Source organism: Bos indicus x Bos taurus, chromosome 14 (genome assembly GCF_003369695.1).
Source record: "Bos indicus x Bos taurus breed Angus x Brahman F1 hybrid chromosome 14, Bos_hybrid_MaternalHap_v2.0, whole genome shotgun sequence".
Lineage (NCBI taxonomy): Eukaryota > Metazoa > Chordata > Mammalia > Artiodactyla > Bovidae > Bos > Bos indicus x Bos taurus.
Window position 1 is genome coordinate 44,478,266 of NC_040089.1, and position 19,907 is coordinate 44,498,172.

The 19,907-nt window shown below is 42.7% G+C and overlaps 1 protein-coding gene across 2 annotated transcripts in view; it reads right to left on the reverse strand.

The window, feature by feature from the left end:
* Positions 1–3,139: 3,139 nt before the first annotated feature.
* PAG1 (phosphoprotein membrane anchor with glycosphingolipid microdomains 1) overlaps positions 3,140–19,907 on the reverse strand; it is a 155,813-nt gene continuing 139,045 nt past the window's right edge. For both annotated transcript variants that reach the window (XM_027561254.1, XM_027561255.1), the window contains 3 exons: positions 17,819–18,420; positions 13,172–13,231; positions 3,140–7,985 (listed from right to left, as the gene is read on the reverse strand). In XM_027561254.1, the coding sequence (XP_027417055.1) occupies positions 7,617–7,985; positions 13,172–13,231; positions 17,819–18,420 (1,031 nt within the window). In that variant the 3' untranslated portion in view covers positions 3,140–7,616. The remainder of the gene's footprint in view (positions 7,986–13,171; positions 13,232–17,818; positions 18,421–19,907) is intronic.

The following is a 19,907-nucleotide window of genomic DNA, read 5'->3' on the forward strand; positions in this document are numbered from 1 at the left end:
AAAAGCAAGCAAGTTTACTGGCTAGGTCACGATCATCATGCCAGGTTCATTTATGGGTTTCACATGAAAAATACATAAAAACTTGTCAAAGGAATGTTCAAAGACTGACTAAAGCCTTTGGTTCTAGTCTCTTCGCCTAGGGAAAGGCACCGCTGTCTGTCAGGGAAGCCTTTACTACCTAAATGGGAGCTAAAATTACATTTCTTTTTTCCTTAAGCGTAAAAAAGGAAAAGGAAAGAGTCTGTTTACACTCATGGTTTCCCACTTGCTGAGTGAAAAAACAAACAAAACAAAATTAAACCAGACATTACAACAAGCCAGTTCTGAAATGCAGGCTCCAGGGGCCAAGACTGGTCTCCTCTCTTTTAGCCTTAATTATCCTGTGAAGGGTGCCTAATGGGTATAGCAGGTAGACTTTCAACGATTAAATGTATAATGAAAATGAACAGATACCTGTTCTGGTAATTTGGGAAAAAATTACACTAGAATACATATTTTAGACCATGATTTTATTTCATTTACTTTGGTAATTCCAGATGAAGACTCTAATTTAACACAGTTTCTGGAATGATCTCTTTTAAGTCAAACACTACCTTAGCGTGATGAGAGTGAAGTTTAAAAAAAAATGAAAACTAAACCCGGCCTGGATCCTTCGGTGTATAGAGACAGAGGCCCTCAGTCACTGAATCACCCATTGCCTCCAAATGTTGGAGATTTCGTCTATAAATGGCCAAGTTATGTTCAACATCTGGTAACTTCAGATGCTTGAACACTATCCTCATTTCCTTGAGACCTAGGAGAGGAGCTCAAACTAGTTACAGCAACATAACTCATAAGCACTCTTTCCCAGGGGTGGGGCATAATAGCTACAGGATTTAGAAAAATGTTACACTCAATATACTTTAGAAGTGATTCTTTCTTATAGGAAAGGGTTTTCCCCGCCCCCCTCTTAAAACAATCAGTGTCCTTCAACTTTACGGGTCGCTACTGGTCTGCTGTTCCAGGATTTACCTTCAGCCTCAGTACATTGTAGGGGCCATGAACTTACCTGGAGAGGGCACAGTGCTCCTTTTTTTTTTACATTTGTGAGTCTGAATCCTCAACAGAATGTTTTAAAAATTCTTTTCATTGGCCCCTTAGTGCCAACCACATCTCACAAAAGACGTGGGCAAGAGTGTACATGATTTGTGTGCTGTGCTCATTCAGCTATGTCCGACTCTTTGCGACCCCATGGATTGTAGTCGACTGGGCTCCTCTGTCCATGGAATTTTTCAGTCAAGAATACTGGAGTGGGTTGCCATGTCCTCCTTAGGGGATCTTCAGGATCTAGGGATTGAACCTGCATCTCTTGTGTCTCCTGCATTGGCACCAGATTCTTTACCACTGAGCCATCAGGGAAAAGGCTGAGAAGTGATGGTTTACATGGTTTAGCAAAGTTTCTGACAAATAACACCTAGCATCTGCTTCCCCAAGTGGGTCTGAGGCTTATCCAGGGAGCCCCTGACGCTGGAAAATGTGAACTGGGAAGAGCTGGGGAATAGTTCAATGCTGCCAGTCAGGGTCTGCGATACTGAAGATTGTAACTGCTATTGGAAAAGAAGGCACGGAACATTCTGGGAGCAGCAGACACAGAGGGGCTGGGATGGTGCCATGCAAAGTGACAGAAGGTTTTAAACATTCCAAATATTGAGAATAAAGAAGGCTGAGTGCCAAAGAGTTGTTGTTTTTGAATTGTGGTGCTGGAGAAGACTCTTGAGAGTCCCTTGGATTGCAAGGAGATCAAACCAGTCAATCCTAAAGGAAATCAATCCTGAATATTCATCGGAAGGATTGATGCTGAAGCTGAAGCTTCAATACTTTGGCCACCTGATGCAAAGAGCTAACTTATTGGAAAAGACCCTGATGCTGGGAAAGACTGAAGGCAGGAAGAGAAGGGAACAACAGAGGATGAGATGGTTGGATGGCATTACCGACTCGATGGGCATGAGTTTTATCAAATTCTGGGAGACAGTGGAGGACAGAAGAGTCTGGGGTACTGCAGTTCATGGGGTCGCAAAGAGTTAGACACGACTTAGCGACTCAACAACAACAATATTGAAAACAACTCTCCCACTCTTTCGTGAATTGGAAAAATTTGACCATTACAAAGACCTTTTGAGACAATGAGTCACAATGATGCTGTCATGAATTATTTTTGAGTAGTTTTGAGTAAGAGGAGTACTTTGAAACTGATTGGGATCATCTAACAGACAATATGTTACTTTTTTTGGAAACCATTTTTATGAGGGGAAAAAAAATGAATGCACAGTGAAATGCAAATTCCTATTGTTTAGTGATATTTCAAACGTCCCCTGAAAACATGAGGCATGTTAATACAGTGCAAAATTTAAATGGTAACAACATTAAAACAATTTACGGTTGCCAATTTAACATACAGAGGTCTGAGGAATGACAATTACCAACCTTTATAATACGTAACAGGAAGTGAGCCGAGATAGAGCATGATACATTTTTAAAAGTGAAAGTGAAAGTGTTAGTCCCTCAGCTGTGTCTAACTCTTTGTGACCCCATGGACTGTAGCCCACCAGGCTTCTCTGTTCATGGGATTCTCCAGGCGAGAACACTGGAGTGGGTAGCCATGTACTTCTCCAGGGGGTCTTTCCAACCCAGGGATCGAACCTGGGTCTCCTACATTGTAGGCAGATTCTTTACCATCTGAGCCACATTTTTAAAAAACACCCACAATATGGAAGTGGTGAGCAAAGAGGAGTTCAATCTAACTGCATTAAGATAAATGATTACCAAAATAATGCTTTAAAAAAAAAATCGTCTTTTTTAAAGCAAAAAATGTATCTCTTGTGTCATCTGGCATTAAGAAAAATCTGAACTACAATTTCCTAGTTAAATAAAAGAAGAACCTAGAAAAACAATGAAATATTTATAAGCATTGGAGACTGCATGTAAATACAGCTTTAAAATGAGCAGTAGGGGTAAAACACCATTTATGAATGTTTGTTCTCTTCTAGACCATGATTTTATTTAATTTACTTTGGCAATTCCAGATGAAGACTCTCACACAGTTTCTGGATTGCTCTCTTAAAGTCAAACACATTCTAAGTGTGTAAAACTCATCTAGTGATACTGTCAGAAATAATATATTTAAGAAAAGCTACAACACAGAGCAAGAAAATACAACTACAGGACAAAGAATTTAGACTTCACTGCAAATAAAGCCATATTTGATATTTTAGACACATGTTCCTATTTTCACATCAGTCACTTATTAACACCAAACATTACACTTTAACTTTTCCCCATTACACAGTACAATAAGCCTGTCAAGATTTCCAGGAAATAACCATCAGTACCTACTGTGCTTCCAGCAACCAAAGCTAAGCTGGTTGGTACCAGAAATCAACACTTTCAGAATGACATCACTAGACCACACAGACTCACAGCAACTATTACCAGGAGCATTTACTCGTTTACAAAGTCCTACATCAGTCTTGAACTGAGGCTCTGAGATTCTAGCCATAATATGGCACCATCTCAGAGCAGCACAGGATCCTCCTCCACTGCTGTTCATTCTGTGCTAAAACCTCCCTGTTTCTGGAGACAGTGAAGGAAGTGCCTTCAGGTGATAATAGCCCCTGCTTCTGCCGTCTGGTTGTGTGTGGGGGCGTCACTATCCTGGCTCACACGGCCCTTGCTGCTTTCGGCCAAATCTCTCCTCAAATACCTGTCTGAGAAGGACACCTACTTTCATTTCCTTCTGTCCGGTTGAATATTTAGGGAGCTGCATGAATAAAACTATTTAAACACACCACTGTTTTTCAGCTAAGAGAATGATGGACATAGTTTAAAATTTGAATTCATTAACTAGAGAAATTCACTGAGGGCCAGTTAAGAAGGTTTTCTGGTAACTGTCAAATGAAAATGATTGGGAAAAAAAGAAAATGACTGGACAACTGTTTCTTCTGTTCTGCTTTTATGACAATAATCATCACACTAGTAGGATACACATTCAAAATACATGACGGGATGTATCCTAATTAATTAAGCACCAGAGTGACTTTAAATATATACACATGTGCGTGTATGTATATAGCCTGCCAGGCTCCTCTGTCCAGGCATTCTCTAGGTAAGATTACTGGAGAGGGTTGCCATTTCCTTCTCCAGGGGATCTTCCCAACCCAGGGATCAAACCTGGGTCTCCCGCATGGCAGGCAGATTCTTTACAGTCTAAGCCACCAGGGAAGCCCTATATATATAGTTACTGGTAAAAGTAAGTAAATGCTCTAATTTGAAAAATGAAAATCAAATATGAGAGCTAGATCTAGTAACATGCTGAGGTTAAATTTCAGTTCTTTTTGCTAACTACCTAATCTAGCACTCAATTAGAATCAACTCTTAGATTTTAAGGGCAGACAAATCAGTAATTAGCCTTTTTCCCACAAAGGAGAGTGGTACTTTCAAAAGCTTTAATAATCCTAATGATATAATTTACTGAAGGGCAGGAAAAAAAAAATGTGGCAAAGATATGCACAAAAATTACTTCCTCCTAGAATTTAAAATCTCCTCAAACATTTCACATAAAGCAGGTTACACTTCCCTGCTGACAGACAATATCTGAGAATCAGTAAAATAAACTCTTTGAAACTTTCAAAATACATGAATAAAAGCAAAGATCCTAGGCAAGATTATAATAACCTAGGTTATTATAGTTCAATGCATACATAATATGGATGTCAAATTGAATTTTAAAGATACAGTAAACTCTTTCTTTCTTGATAATTACTTTTCATACACTTAAACTACGTAGCTTTTAAGATGAAAACTTTTTAAAGAAACCATAGGCTTCCAACCTAAAGATTCTAGCACAAAGTTTCAACAAATAAAATTTTTAAAAAGTGATGAAATTTATGAAATACTGTACTAAAGGGTTAAAACAGTGATGTTACATCAATAAAATACTTTAGTAAGGTACCTAATGTTCTGAAGAGCAGAGCCATCTCCCAAAGCTTACTCTGCTTTTCTCAGGCCCTAGTCCTCATAGATTGTGCTATTACTTACTCTTTCAGGATGTGTTTTGGAGGCCCTTACAGTTCCCTTTTAATACTTTATATCACAACTTATTCTTAGCACAGGTTCTCCAATCGAGAGAGAGATTTCACTGCACACTTTACGGCCGTAAGGCATAGCCCTTATTTTGAAACTTCTGGGGGAATTCCAATAATGAAATTTCAAGATATGACTATTTATAAAGGGCTTCCCTATCTAGAAACAGCTTTACTCTTTAGAGATCATACCCGCTTCCTTGGTCATAAGTGAGACATTATGAACTGCAACTTTTGAGCAGTCAGGTGCTCATAAAGGATGAGACTGCAGCATGCACAAGGCTCGGTGAACAGTGTGAGGTGGCTGTCAACAGGTGCCAAAGCAACCCCATGATACTGAGGTTGTTGGGTCAGACTCATTCATAATAAGCAGTGAGAATCACCGGGGAAACCAGTGCTTACAAAGGAGATGAATTCAGAGAGTATGGGCCTTGCACCTTTCTGATAAACTTCTCCCTGATCCAAGGTTATTCTGCCATGATCTTTTGATCAATGATGATTGTGCTTTTATGCACATAAAGTCTTCACAGGAGAGACCAGGCTGATTGGAAAATAACAAGCAAACTATTTACTCCAACTGAGCTACTTTACAATTGCAGAAACGTATTACAGAGCAGTCACAAAATCAAGCCATGAATGCAAGGAATGGAAAAAAACATGCCCGGGAGCTGGTCCCTACAATTTTCAAGATGCTTCATCCTCCCAACTGCATTCTTTGTCCTAATGAGTGAAAACAGTAAGATTATTCAATCTGAAAAATCGCAGATGTCACAGTGGTACAGAATAATTGCCTTTTTTTTTTTTCTTTAGAGTGTAGGAAAAGCTTCTTTTCTGTAGCCCACACTACATAATAGCACTTCAACCAGGTTCCTTTTAGAATGAAAAATGAACAGGTTTCCCAATGTCGGCCTTATAAAATCTAAAGAGATGATTAAATTCAAACCAGGCTGAGCTCTCAATCTGAGTTATTTCAGCCACTGAATGAAGGGGAAAAAAAAATCCCAACAGGCAATTTACATGTGCAAGCACCAGGCTACAGAATTCATCACCTTTTTCTTAAAAACGTAGCTAAACCTTAATGGAATCATAATACTTTCATAAGGTTAATCGTCAGTCATCCCTGGTCATATCTTGTTCCTCTTTCCATTTTTACCATTTCAAATATTTCACTATTGCCCACCACAAAACATTGAAAATGATCAGTTATGTTTATTCCACTTATTTCTCCAATGAGTCAGCTGATTTTTGACCAAGAGCTCCAAGTACCATTTGAAAAGTGATGTCTTTAAAAACCTTCCATGTTTTAAACACTTGGTTAGAAAAAAGATAACAACTACTGGTACAGCTTATGTGCTTCATGGTGTCTTTTCAAAATGAGAATATAAATCATTGTACATCAAATCAAAATAGTTAATATATATTTTATCTGGCACTTCCTAGAAATTAGGCATTAAACATAAAATACCTTATAAATTTATATAACAAAAATAAATGTTTATATTTTCATCTCAAATAGACTACCTTAGGGGAGCAGTTCATGTATGAACTCCTGCACGTCAGTGTGGCAGCAGAGGTCATCAGAAATACACATTCAAGTCCACAGCCCTTGGGAAGAGATGGATGCAGTGGCTGCCACCCAAACACGTGGTCTGTGTCCTAACATTGAGATTAAGGCTCTCTGTTTTGGAAGAATGAGCTGGACTAAAACAAGTATAGAAGTACCATGATATTCTTTGAAAATACTGAAAAAGACTCTGAAGAGTTTCAAACACTGGGGGGGAAAAAACCATATTGACTATAAAAATAAAATAAAGCATCTAACAATGACTTCAAGTACTTTGGAAGAGGCTGCTGACATGGAGTGCCCAAATCAGAAGGAATGAAGAGCTAGGAAACTCCAGGGGTGTCCCCAGTGCTCTCCACTGGTTGGGGGCTCGGGTTCCCAGGTGCAGCTCTTTGAATGGGCTGGGGAGGAGACCGGAAATAGCAACCACAATTTCTTAGCAACGGAAAACACCCACTTGAAGGCAAAGGCCCAGCCTGGTGGGAGAAAATCCTTGGAACGAACCATTATAAATCGGAAGATTTCAGAGAGAAATGCCATTCATTTTACTATCAGTAGCAGACAGTGAAAAGGAGAGAGGGAGAGAAACCAGGCTCCTGTGAATGGCAGTGTTTCAGGCAGGTGAGCTGTGGTTTTTGACAAGTGTCATTCTTCCTTACTGCGTGGCTTTCTTCACGAAGAGGGTGAGATCACTGACAGCCGGGATCCTTCCAGAGGGAGCGGGTGCATGACGCAGGTGTGCTTGGGTATGCCAGTGCCCTGGCAGCAGGGTGCCTACCGCATTTCTCCCCAAACTGAGAAGCAGTTCTGGCATCTCCAATCGTCTTCCCTTTCCTAAAGCAGCATATGAAGTGTGGCTGACATCGCTTCTTGTCTTCTGCAGCAGCACTGGCTTTGCCGGCTGGTCCTTTGCTAGCTGGGTCCTTTCCAGGCTGCTAGAGCCTGGTGACGTCTCGGCATTGCTGCAAGTCCCCGATACTCTCGTAGTCATTCTCTTTTGGGCAAAGGCCATGGTGACTGTTGGTCTCTGGGGCAGACTTCTCTTCCTCTCTGTTTAGAGTCTGTATTGCTTCATAATCTGGCTCAGGCTCCTCACTGGGCTTGCCTGCTGCTGGAAGTGTGCTGACACTATGCGGCATCTTCTCAAAGTCTTTAACAGTGGCATAGAGATCGTTGCAGGAAGAGGGGGACCTCGGAGCGGCTCCCGGCATGGAGGTGTAGGAGGCCTCCGGTACTCTAAGTGACTGTCCTGATTTGTTCCCTGGCTGTCCTTTTTTATGCACTGATGAATACATGGCCGAGATCTAGAAAACAAGGGGAGAAGTGAATAAATAAGCTCCAAGCTTGATTCCTCCCTCCCCCTTTTAGTGACAAGCTAGATTCTTGGGACTATGGGGGTGTGGGTCCCTTTAAGAATTTTTTTCGGATTCCCAAACTTTACAGAGACATAATTGACACACAACACATGTAAGTTTAAGGAGTGCAGCATGATGGTTTGATACACATATTGTGAAATGATTACCACAATAAAGTTAGTTAACAACTTCTTTACTGTGATTACCATATTCTTGGTGTGTGGTGATAACATTTAAGCTCTAAGTTTCAAGTATACAACACAGTACTGTTAGTTCTAGCCACCATGATGTACTATATTCCCAGAACTTATTATAGATGGAAGTTTGACCCTTTGACCAACATCTCCCCATTTCCCCCAGTCCCCAGCCTGAGGCAACCACCATTCTACTCTATTTCTGTTTGGCTTTTCTAGATTTCACATCTATATGAGAATACACAGTATCTGTCTTTCTCTATCTGACTCATTTCACTTGGCACAATGCCCTCAAGATCCATCTATGCTGTTGCAAATGGCAAGATTTTCTTTTTTATGGATGAATAATATTCCATTATGTGTACATGCATGTGTGTGTGTGTGTAATCACATTTTCTTTATCCATTCATCTGTTGTTGGACAGTTAAGTTGTTTTCATGACTTGGCTATTGTGAATAATGCTGCAATAAACAGAGGAGTACAGATATCTCTTGTAGACAGTGTTTTCATTTCTTTTGGATATATACCCAGAAGCCGATTCTTCACAACCTATGCTAATCCTGGAGTACGCAGCAGAACAATTATATGTGTTGTCTATAACTTTGTAAGTAGCCTAATTCTATGAAATCCAGGTTCTCTCTAATTCTGCCAAGGGTTTGAGGCAAGGAGGTAGAGTGGGCAGCTCAAGACCCCCAGGACCTGACCACAACATCGGGTTTTATTTGATTTCTTTATCACAATGATATTTCACCTGAGGAAAGTTTTGACTGCTTTACAAAAAAGGGTAGAAAACATATCATCCTGGTGATACTCAAAAGGGTGGGCTTCAAGTCAGCAGTAGCAGGATCTGGACATTTTTTGGAAAGGCAAACTCTGGGGCACCACCCCAGAACCACTGAGTCACAAATTCTGGGGGTGGGCTGACTCTCATGCCCACTAAGTGGGAGAAGCACTGCACCAGACTGTATAATCCACTCCTCCCGCATCACAAAGGTCTCAACAATAGCTTCTGGATGCTGGTTGGCAGTATACATATATCTGTCAGAGGATCACTTTCCACTATTTTTTTTTTTTCTGATTTTATCTATTAATTTTATCGAAGGACAATTGCTTTACAGAATTTCGTTGTTTTCTGCCAAATATCAACATGAATCAGCCATAGGTATACCTCTTCCTCTTGAACCTCCCTCCCATCTTCCTTACCATCCCCCCCCTCTACTATTTTTTAAATTAATACTTCATTGCATACTATTGGTTAAATAGACATTCAGAGATGGGGCTAAGTTTTCTTCAGTGGGAAAATTCATTCTTATATGAAATCAACTCAGAAATGATATTGGGAGACAATCAACATAGGGGATGGGCTGCCCAGGTGGCTCAGTAGTGAAGACTTTGCCTGCCAGTGCAGGAGATGCAGGAGACATGGGTTCAAACCCTGGGTCAGGAAGATTCCCTGGAGAAGGAAATGGCTACCCATTCCAGCATTCTTGCCTGGGAAATCCCATGGACAGAGGAGTCTGGTGGACTACAGTCCATGGGGTCGTGGAGAGTCAGACAACACTGCACCTCTCATGCAACAAAGACAAAAACTTATGGGACACTCTTTCCTTTGGGAAGAACAGGCTGTTTTCCAAGCAAACCCACTCAGTCTCACCAATACATCTCCTCTAGCCACAAATACAGAAGGCAGGAGAAGGGGATGACAGAGGATGATATGGTTGGATGGCATCACCAACTCGATGGACATGAGTTTGAGCAAACTCCAGGGGACAAAGGACAGGGAAGCCTGGCGTGCTGCAGTCCGTAGGGTTGCAAAGAGTCAGACATGACTGAGCGACTGAACATCAACAACAAAGCCACAAATATCAGGAGAGGTTTCATTTTCTTTGATACAAAAATGGACTGATTAGGAGATTTGGGAGGGAGGGTATTGTTTTATTGTTAGAAATCATGGTTGGAAATAAGTAAAAATATCCTTCATTACCTGCAGTTATCTTTGCACAGCAATTGATGTATTAAAACACCCAGGAAATAAGGGAACATACTTCCTGACAGATGCTTGGCTTTGCAAGTGCAGAGAGAGATGTCCTACTCTCACATATCCACATGCTGGGCAGAAAGCTTCCAGCTGGCCTCCAAAACTTCTTAAGACACGCCTGCCGCACGCTAACTGTCATTTGCATGAGAACTTTCCCTACAGGCTGGTGGCTGGCATTTGCCAGGCTTTGACAATCCAAAGGGTTTGAGTCAGAGAAATAATCTTTGTGAAACTCCTGCCCTGTTGATTTAACCATTTTCATGCATATTAAATTAACATTCTCACCTGAGAGGTTTTAACTAAAAAATTCCTTTCAAAATGAGGAATTAGAGTAGCTTTCCATTTCAGAAGAGTAAAACACAAGGCCTCTGCTTTGTGTAGCAAGTTGCCAACACATGAAACTTTTTACTTAAAAGGTGGTCCGAGCCAAAAACGTGGACAGATTATAAAGGGGTGAGTCATGCATGATAGGGGCTTCCCCGGTGGCTCAGAAGGTAAAGAATCTGCCTGCAGTGCAGGAGACCGGGGTTTGATCCCTGGGTTGGGAAGACCCCCTGGAGGAGGAGGAAATGGCAACCCACTCCATTATGCTTGCCTGGAGAATCCCATGGACAGAGGAGGCTGGCAGGCTACAGTTCGTGGGTTGCAAAGAGCTGGACACGACTGAGCCACTAAACACACGTGCATGGATAGTAATGAAGGTAGCCGGTGTCCTCAGCTTCAGCGGTAACATCAGGAGGACAAACACAACTTTATCTGTGAGAGTGACAGCGAGAGCTGGGCCCTTAGCACCACTTCTGTTTCTCTTCCTCCTTTCTTGCCCATGCTTCTGTCACAATGGCCTCCACTCCTGGTAAGTACTTGGGCCTTCTTGGCTTTTACAGTCTTTTCTTTTTTAAATTACAGGCTCTTTCATTAACTTGCAACTTAATATTTTCCCTGGGCATGAACCAAATGTGCAGGAGGGTGTCACTGTAAATTTGAAATCTTATTAACATTTCTCAAGTCTTCTAATATTCTTTTTGAATATATGTCTCCTACGACTATTATTTTTATTTTGTATAAATAAAAGGTTTCTCTTCAAGCCCTCTTACTATTTAGCTTTGCAATTTTTCTCTTTAACATCTTTCATCATTATTATTCAGTCTGTAAATTGTTATTATGTTCTCATAAATTACCCTCTTTCCCTCATTTCTCTTCTTTTTATATTCAACCCTTCCCCCATCATTCTGTTAAATTAGGATAATAGTACTTAAAATTCAGGTCTCAGTTTCAGTCTGGACTAACATTATATCACATGAATATAAAAATAAATGATCTCCATATTTATTTTTCCTAAATCATCTTCCTAGAATGAATACATGGGAGTCACAGTTCTTTATTCTATGTTCAACATTCATCAGTATAACAGTGTCCTATTCAAAAACCACAAACAAATGTAAGATAAGAGGAAAAGTAATTAAAAATTTCACATAGTCTCAATTTATTTTAAAGAATTAGTTTCCAGATCTCTTATATATTTTTTTTCAGCCTGGCTTGTAGAATCTTAATTCCTTAACCAGGGACTGAACCCATGGCCTCAGCAGTGAAAGCACTGAGTCCTAAAAACTGGACTGCCAGGGAATTAAAGTATTTTCTTAGCCCAATGGGATGTCTCCAGGACAGTGAAAAATGCCGGAGGAGGCACAGGAGCCACTTCGGGCCCTGGTAGGAGGGCCCTGCATTAGTCTTGTGAGGGGCGGGCCCAGTGGATATGGACAGGGGTGGGGGAACGTGAAAGTTAGCTTCTGAGGTGGAATTGAAGGGCCTGATTACTGGCTGAATCTGAAGACAGTGAGGAAAATGCGGTGTTCAGGAGGGCCCCAGAGTTTTGGCTTCTGCAACCAGGTGGACAGATGGCAGTTCCACTCCCTGGAGAGGGAACGTGGTGGGGGCTGGGCAACGTCACACGTGTGTGTTGCTTTTGCATGTGTGTGTGTGCCAAGCCACCTCAGTCGTGTCTGACTCTGTGTGAGCCCATGGACTGTAGCCACCAGGCTCCTCTGTCCATGGGATTCTCCAGGCAAGAATAGTGGAGCGGGTTGTCATGCCCTCCTCCAGGGATCTTCATGACCCAGGGACTGAACTTGTGTCTCTTATGCCTCCTGCATTGGCAGGTGGGTTCTTTACCACTAGCGCCACCTGGAAAGCCCACATTGCTTTTGTACACGTACACAATTTACTAAGCTAGGCATGCCAGGAAGAGGCTTTATGTAGCTTGACAAATTAAGGTGTTCGGCTCTGAATCTAGCTTGACAAAATCCCATAAATACTGGCTTTTACAATTTTAATGCTTCACTGAAAGTTTAATCCATGACTCTTTAGCCCCGGTGCTTGGGAGGATATATCACTGTTTCTCATTGGTGGCCATGTCTAACCCTACTTCCAGTCTGGAAGTGTTTTTGAAGTTTCCTGCTCTGTCTCCCAGAAGCCTAAGCCCTTCTTCCTCTGTCTCCCAGCCAGGAGCAAATTCTCTATATCCACCTGTTCCAATTCTCTGCATATTCCAACCCACTATTAACTTCCTTTTAATGGGAACCTCCTCCCTGATTAAAGCTCACACACTTACATTTCTCTCTTCTCATTCCTCTTTCCTCCCCTCCCCTTTCTATTTTTGTCTTCTCCTTCTTCCCTATTGAGCTTCCTTGTTCAACTTATCCTCTTCCTTGTCTTCCCATCTCCCAGTTACTTTCTCTGAACCATGATAAAGCCAACATAGCCAACTCTCATTTCCAACCATAGGCTTAAGAGCCTACTTCAGCTTTCTCAGATGAAGGGTAACAGGACAGAGCGTCTACTTAAGGAAGGAAGTGCTATTCTCTATTACAAGAGCTTCTGGATTATTTAAAAGTAACAAAACTCACCTCTTCTTCTGTGAGAGTTGGGTCTTCTTCCCGGGACTTGTATGACAATGAACTAAGTCTCTGTTAGAACGAAATAAATCAAGAGAAGAGAGTTTAAAGTCAATAATTTAACCTTTTTTTGGGCATATGCTTTGATGCAACTATATACAAAAATGTTTTCAAACGATTCTTAGACAAGAAACTATTTTCTACAAAGAAATTATATAAAGGACCTCAGGAATAAACACATAAGTATGATTTTACATACCCAGCAGTATTACATTAGATAAATTTCTTCTAATTTTTTAATTTGAATCTGTAGGTACAGAAAAACCAAATGATTATGATTACTGTTTCAATTCCTAATTATCACTGAAGGATTGATCATTAATGAAAGATTGAAAAATTGACTGAAAAAAATACTATGGTGTTTGTCAAATCCCTAAACTTTTTATTTCTAGTTTGCATGAGTTATCAGGAAGATTCTTAGGTCATCTGGAAACTTTTCACAACTAGTGGAGAAATCAACTCACATTTTCTGGCCTCATTTCTTGATGATTCTTGATGATTCTTGATGATTCTGGCTCTGGATTCACTGAATCTCTAACACCTCTCCTGCCTGAATTCTTGCTGATTTCAACCGACCTGTATCCTTCCAAACCTGCACCTACTCCTTGACCTCCCTGCACCGACCGTGCATCCTTGCCCCACCTCCCTGCTCAGTATGCACCTCAGACCCCTCTTAGCCTAAACCACAGCAGCCCCACTATCCCATCTCCCTGCAGGCCCCTTCAGACCAGCACTCACTGTTTACGCCTACTCCTCCCATAACCCAGTTTAACAAGCCTGCAAAACTGTGGGGCCCCCAACCACTTTTTTGCACGTCTCACTTCTCCTCCGCCTTCCTTCCTACCCTATCAAACTCAAGCTCCATGGTCGGCCATCACTGTCATACTTTAAGAACTCCACTCCCTTCCTGGTCACTGGAGAACTCACCCCTCAGATGAGTCCTTAAAGCTGCTCTGAATCTTCCTACACCTGCTACTACCCGCTGGCCCCTGCTTTCCTAGCTGCCTTCTTCACATCTTCTCCTCTCTCCCCGAACCCCCAACACCTCATCCCTAGCTGAGGACCTTGAGAAAACTGAAGGAATCAAAAGAAATGTCTATAAACTTCTACCTCTCCCATCACACCTCCAGTCTCTGCATTCACACGTCTTCCTTCCTGTCCGTTGCCACAAGTGAACTTTCCAGGCTCCACTTTAAGGCGATCCCTTCCTCCTGTGCAGGAGACCCTGACCCCTTGCACCCACTCGTGGATATAAGCACCAGCAACACTCCATTCTGTCTACATCAACTTTCCCCTCTATGGAGTCATCCCCATCCACATAAAAACAGGCTATTTATCTATTCTAAAACCCAAACCAAACCAACACACCCTTCTAGTTCTGTTACTAATTCCATTATAGCAAAACCTCTTAAAAGAGTTGTCTAAAAAAAAAACAACACTCAATTTTTCTCTTCCTATTATCTCTCCAAACCCATTTCAGTTCAGTTTCTGCCTCCTAGATTCCAAAGAAACTGCTCTCGAGGAGGACACTGATGTCCACCGTGTCACTGATCTCTCCTGACCTCTCTCCTGACTCACCTGCTGTGTGCTGCAAGGTCACCCCTTCTTCCCCGAACACTCACTCCTTGGCTTCTAGGACACTGGATTTTCCTGTTTTTCTCTCCTGTTTTCCTCTCTTCTGCTGGCTCCTTTCTTTCCTGGACCTGTGTCCTTAGAACTCTTCAAGTCCCCACTCACACACACTCATGCAGTGATCTCACCCGATGTCAGCTTGAAAAAACTAATTTCTGCTGCTGACTTCCAAATGTAAAAGCCCAGCCCAGGCCTATCCTTGTAAGCCTGCTCCTCCATCCAGCTGTTCTCAGATGTTGCTTCTTGGATGACCAATATCTATCTCAAACCAATATGTCCAGCCCCGAACTCCCAAATTTGCTTGGCCCACAGTCCTTCTACTTCAGTTTATGGCAGTCCCACGCTTCCAGGGGCTCAGGCCACACCCTGGATTCATCACTGTTTCCTCATCCTTTCATCCACATCTGGCCCATCAACAAATCTCCTGGTTCTAGTTTAGTGTCTCCTGTTACTTCTGCTGCTCCTACCCTGTTCCAACAAGTGTTTCTTGTCTTGCTTATTAGAATGGCTACCCAACTGGTCTCCTTGCTTTCATTCTTCACGGCTGAATGTCAACTCCATCAGAGGGATCCTTCTTAAACCCAGATGAAGTCATCCTGCTCAAGGCTTTCAAGCGACCCCATTTTATTCAGATTATAAGCCAAGGCCATACAGGGTTGGGCCCCCAGTTAATCTCTCTTTCAACTCCTCTTAGCCTTGCTCTCTCCTCTCCAGCCACACCTATACCCTCTTCGTCCCTGGAGAGGCTGGGCATGCTCTGGCCTCAGGGCCTTCATACTGGCCATTTCCTCTACTTCATTGGCTCTTCCCCTAAAACATGAACCAAGTCACTCTCTCAACTCCTTTTAATTTTTTGTTCAAATGCCCCTTTGAACAAAGCCAGGCATGCCCTGACCACTCTCCTTACAACTGTGCTCCTACCCAACTTTCTCAGTCCCTCAGATTCTGTTCTGATTTTTTTCCTTTATATTTTAAAGCCTTCTAAGATATACTTTTGTTGTTCAGTCACTAAGTCGTGCCTGACTCTTTTTGAACCCATGGACTGCAGTACGCTAGGCTTCCCTGTCCTTCATTATCTCTTGGAGTTTGCTCAAACTCATATCCATTGAGTCAGTGACGTTATCTATATAATACATATGTATATATGGGGCTTCCGTGGCCGCTCGGATGGTAGAGTCTGCCTACAATGCTGCAGACCTGGTTTCGATTCTTGGGTTGGGAAGAGCCCCTGGAGAAGGCAATGGCAACCCACTCCAGTTCTTGCCTGGAAAATTCCATGGACAGAGGAGCCTGGTGGTCTACAATCTATGGGGTCACAAAGAGTCAGACACGACTTAGTGACTTCATTTTACATATAAGTATTATATAAAAAATATACTTTACTTACATACATATTTATGTTTTTATCTTCTAACTAAAATGTAAGTGCCACAGGGGCAGAGATTTTTGTTCATTTATCTGCTTGTTCACTAGTGCATTCCCAGCACCTAGATCTTGCAGCTTACAGTGGAAAAGCTCATTAAAATCCTTTTGCAAATGAAAGCATGAATATTAAGCATTTTAAGTTCTCCCAATCACTTAAAATGAGAATGGTTTATATGGAAACGATGGATCATTCATCCCTATATTCCTACAGAAAGGTAATCTGGTTCCCAGATGGGTATTTCCAGTTTCTAATGTGACATCTGGAAAATTGCTTACTTGGCAGTGGTTAGACAATCAACTCTCTTATCTATCAACTGCTTGAAAGTAAAAAAAGGTTTAACTGTTTTAAACAGCATAAACTTCACATTAGTTTTATTATCTTTGGTTATACAAAGGGCAAAAAATTGGGGTGCATTTTTGCCTTTAACAAATATGTTCATAAACACTTCATTGCTGTTGTCAACGGCTTACTTCATGGGTAACATGAAAAGCTGAAATGCATTCAGAGAACACTATGCAGAATGACCCCTTGGAGTAAGGGCTTTCCAAGTGACGCTAGTGGTAAAGAACCCACCTGCCAATGCAGGAGACAGAAGAGATGCAGGTTCCATCCCTGGGTCGGGAAGATCCCCTAGAGGAGGGCATGGCAACCCACTCCAGTATCTTTGCCTGGAGAATCCCACAGACAGAGGAGCCTAGTGGGCTACAGTCTATGGGGTCGTAGAGTCAGACACGACTGAAGCGACTTAGCACGCACATATAACCTTAGCCAGGGCTCCCCTTTGGATCATGAACTCCACAAATTTTCTAAGGCTGCTATCGACTGACTAGCCCCTACTTGGCCTTCCTACCTGAGAAGAGAACCCTACTGTTGTCTCTGCAGAGAATAGAAAATCCCAAGGTAATGCTGATAGCTGGACATGAGAATTCCAAGCTATTGTGGCTCAGATGTCAGCTCATGGGACACACAGAGAGAAGGCTCAGGGATTCTTACTGCATTTTAGAGCTCTGTTGAACATCTAAAATTAAGAGTCACAGGTTATTGTTTAGAAATTGTTGTTAAATAAAATCTCTTATGTGACTCCTATTAAAGTCTATACATAGCCAGATATGCCCAGAAGCACCTGTGGGCTTGTTCCTGGGCTCTGATTTCTGGGACCTTGGGTGGAGGGGCGGGAATCACCCCACTGCTTGGGATGGCGAAAAGTAGAAGAGGCTAAATGGGCAGCAAAGTCTCATCTTTTTCGTTTTTGGCCTTCAAAATGCAGAAAATAATACTTGGCCTCAGTTAGACATGATGCAAAAACTGGAAAATATCCAAGATGCCAAGGCAGAAATATTTTGTAAGCATGAGTTTTCAGTATTTTATTACTTGGAGGGGCAAAAAAATTCAAACACAGCTTACATGAAAACAGCTGTTACCATTCAATACACGTGAAGGTGTCAGCATGTATTTCTTAGAATACCATGCAAACAAACGCCCCAGGTTTAGGTAGATTCCCAATCGGGACCAAAGCTCTGAAACAAATTGCAGGAGCCCACCTTGTTGGTTTCACTGGTCCCCTCAGCGGCTCCCTCTTCTCCTGCTTGACTCTCTTCCTTCTGAAGGTTTTCATTTTCGTCCAGGAGTTTCACGGGGACAGGAGGCGGGGCCTCCTCTTCTGGATCACATGAATTTCCAAGAAGAATCTCCGCATTGACACTCTGTCGACACTTTTTGTTTCTGTCCACCGAGGCATACTCGGCAAAGTCTGTTCTGCTGTTGGCCTGCGGCCCCGGAAGCTCTTTCACACCGGAAGCAGACTTCGACCTACCGCTGTGGCCTCGACTTGGCTGGGCAGCTGCCGTCACCTCCTTAATTTCGTTCACGGTTTCATACAAGCAGTCCTCCACCATGTTTTCTTGCGAGGAACTGTCCTTGAGCACTTCATAGGGTCCTTCCATCCCCAGAGCCTGGTCCCCATCTGCACTTCTCCCATTGTGCATCGTGTCCACCGAGCTCTCTGGGGGAATTCTGGGCAACTCTCGACTTTGATGACATTTCGGCTTCCCTGTGCTGTCCTGGGAGTCCAGTAGATCTGAAGCCGAGGTCTGGACTTCCTCATAATGTTGCATGCAGGTCACCGTGCTGTCTTCTGAAAGAACTAAAGCAGCAGGAATATTAAAAGTGGAGAAAGACACTTCCTTATAGAACTATTACAGTGACTTGGATAATGTCAAGTGAAGTGAAATCAAGGTGCTGGCTTTTTATTTGACTTGAGGTTGCAAACTGTACATGATGTGACTGTTAATGGAAATCTGGGCTTCCCTGGTGGCTCAGTCAGTATAGAATCTGCCTGCCAATGCAGGAGATGCAGGTTCAATCCCTGGGTTGGGAAGGTCCCCTGGAGAAGGGAATGGCCACCCACAACAGTATTCTTGCCTGGAGAATTCCATGGACAGAGGAGCCTGGCGGGCTACAGTCCTTGGTGTCGCAAAGAATTGGACACAACATCTGGGGAAATTGATAATGGATCTCTTGATCTGCGAAGTTATCACCACCACCCACTGTGTTCTGAATACTTAATCGTCATGGAGGAGGTGAGCTTTCGCCCTCTGGATTTAGACATTTGTGTCCTGGTAGACAGAACCGGCACTGGCGTCTGAAGACACAGTGTCAATCCTGACTGCCCCACAGCTTCCTGGTCTATAAATGGAGGTAAGTGGATTTGCTACCGCAGGTGAAAGCAGTCTGTAAACTGCACCATGGAAATGTAGTTGTGACTTCTGTCAGCATTCACATCAGGCAGTGAGCGTGTAGATGGGGTGCCTCGGACTCAAACCAAAGGTTCACATTACAGATCCTTGGTGCATAGACCATAGATCTTAGGCAAATTAGTAACTTCTGTGTGCCAGGCAGAATAATGCACCCTTAGGTGTCCATGTCCTAATCCCTAGATTCCGTGAATGTGTTCCGTCACATGGCAAAGGAGGAATTAAGGACAAGGATAAACTACCTACCTGCTGACCTTGAGATGGGGAGGACCCTGGGCATCCAGGTGGGCCCAGTGTAATTAGAAGGGTCCTTATAAGTAAAAGGGGCTTCTCAGTGGCTTAGACAGTAAAGAATCTGCCTGCAATATGGAAGACATGGGTTTGATCCCTGGGTGGGGAAGATCCCCTGGAGAAGGAAATGGTAACTCACTCTAGTATTTTTGCCTGGAAAATTCTGTGGACAGAGTAGCCTGGTGGGCTACAGTCCATGGGGTCTCAAAGAGTCAGACATGACTGAGTGGCTAACACCTGTGAGTGAAACAGGAAGGAGAGTCAGAGAGGGGCTTGATGATGGAGAGAAAGGCCTGGACCAATGCGGGCAGCTTCTAGAAGCTGAAGCAGGCGAGGAACCAAATTCTCCCCTAGAACCTGGGGAGGAAATGCTGCCCTGCTGCTATTGGGCTGGACAATACTTACAGATTTTAGCCCAGGGAGACCCGGTTCAGCCTCTGATACCCAGAGCTGTAAATTAACCTATGCTGTTCGCAGACACTAACTTTGTGGTAATTTGCTGCAGCAGCAATGTTTCAGTTGCCTCATCTGTAAACTGAGGACAGTAATAATCTCCATCTTACAGAGCAGTAGTAATACTAGTAAT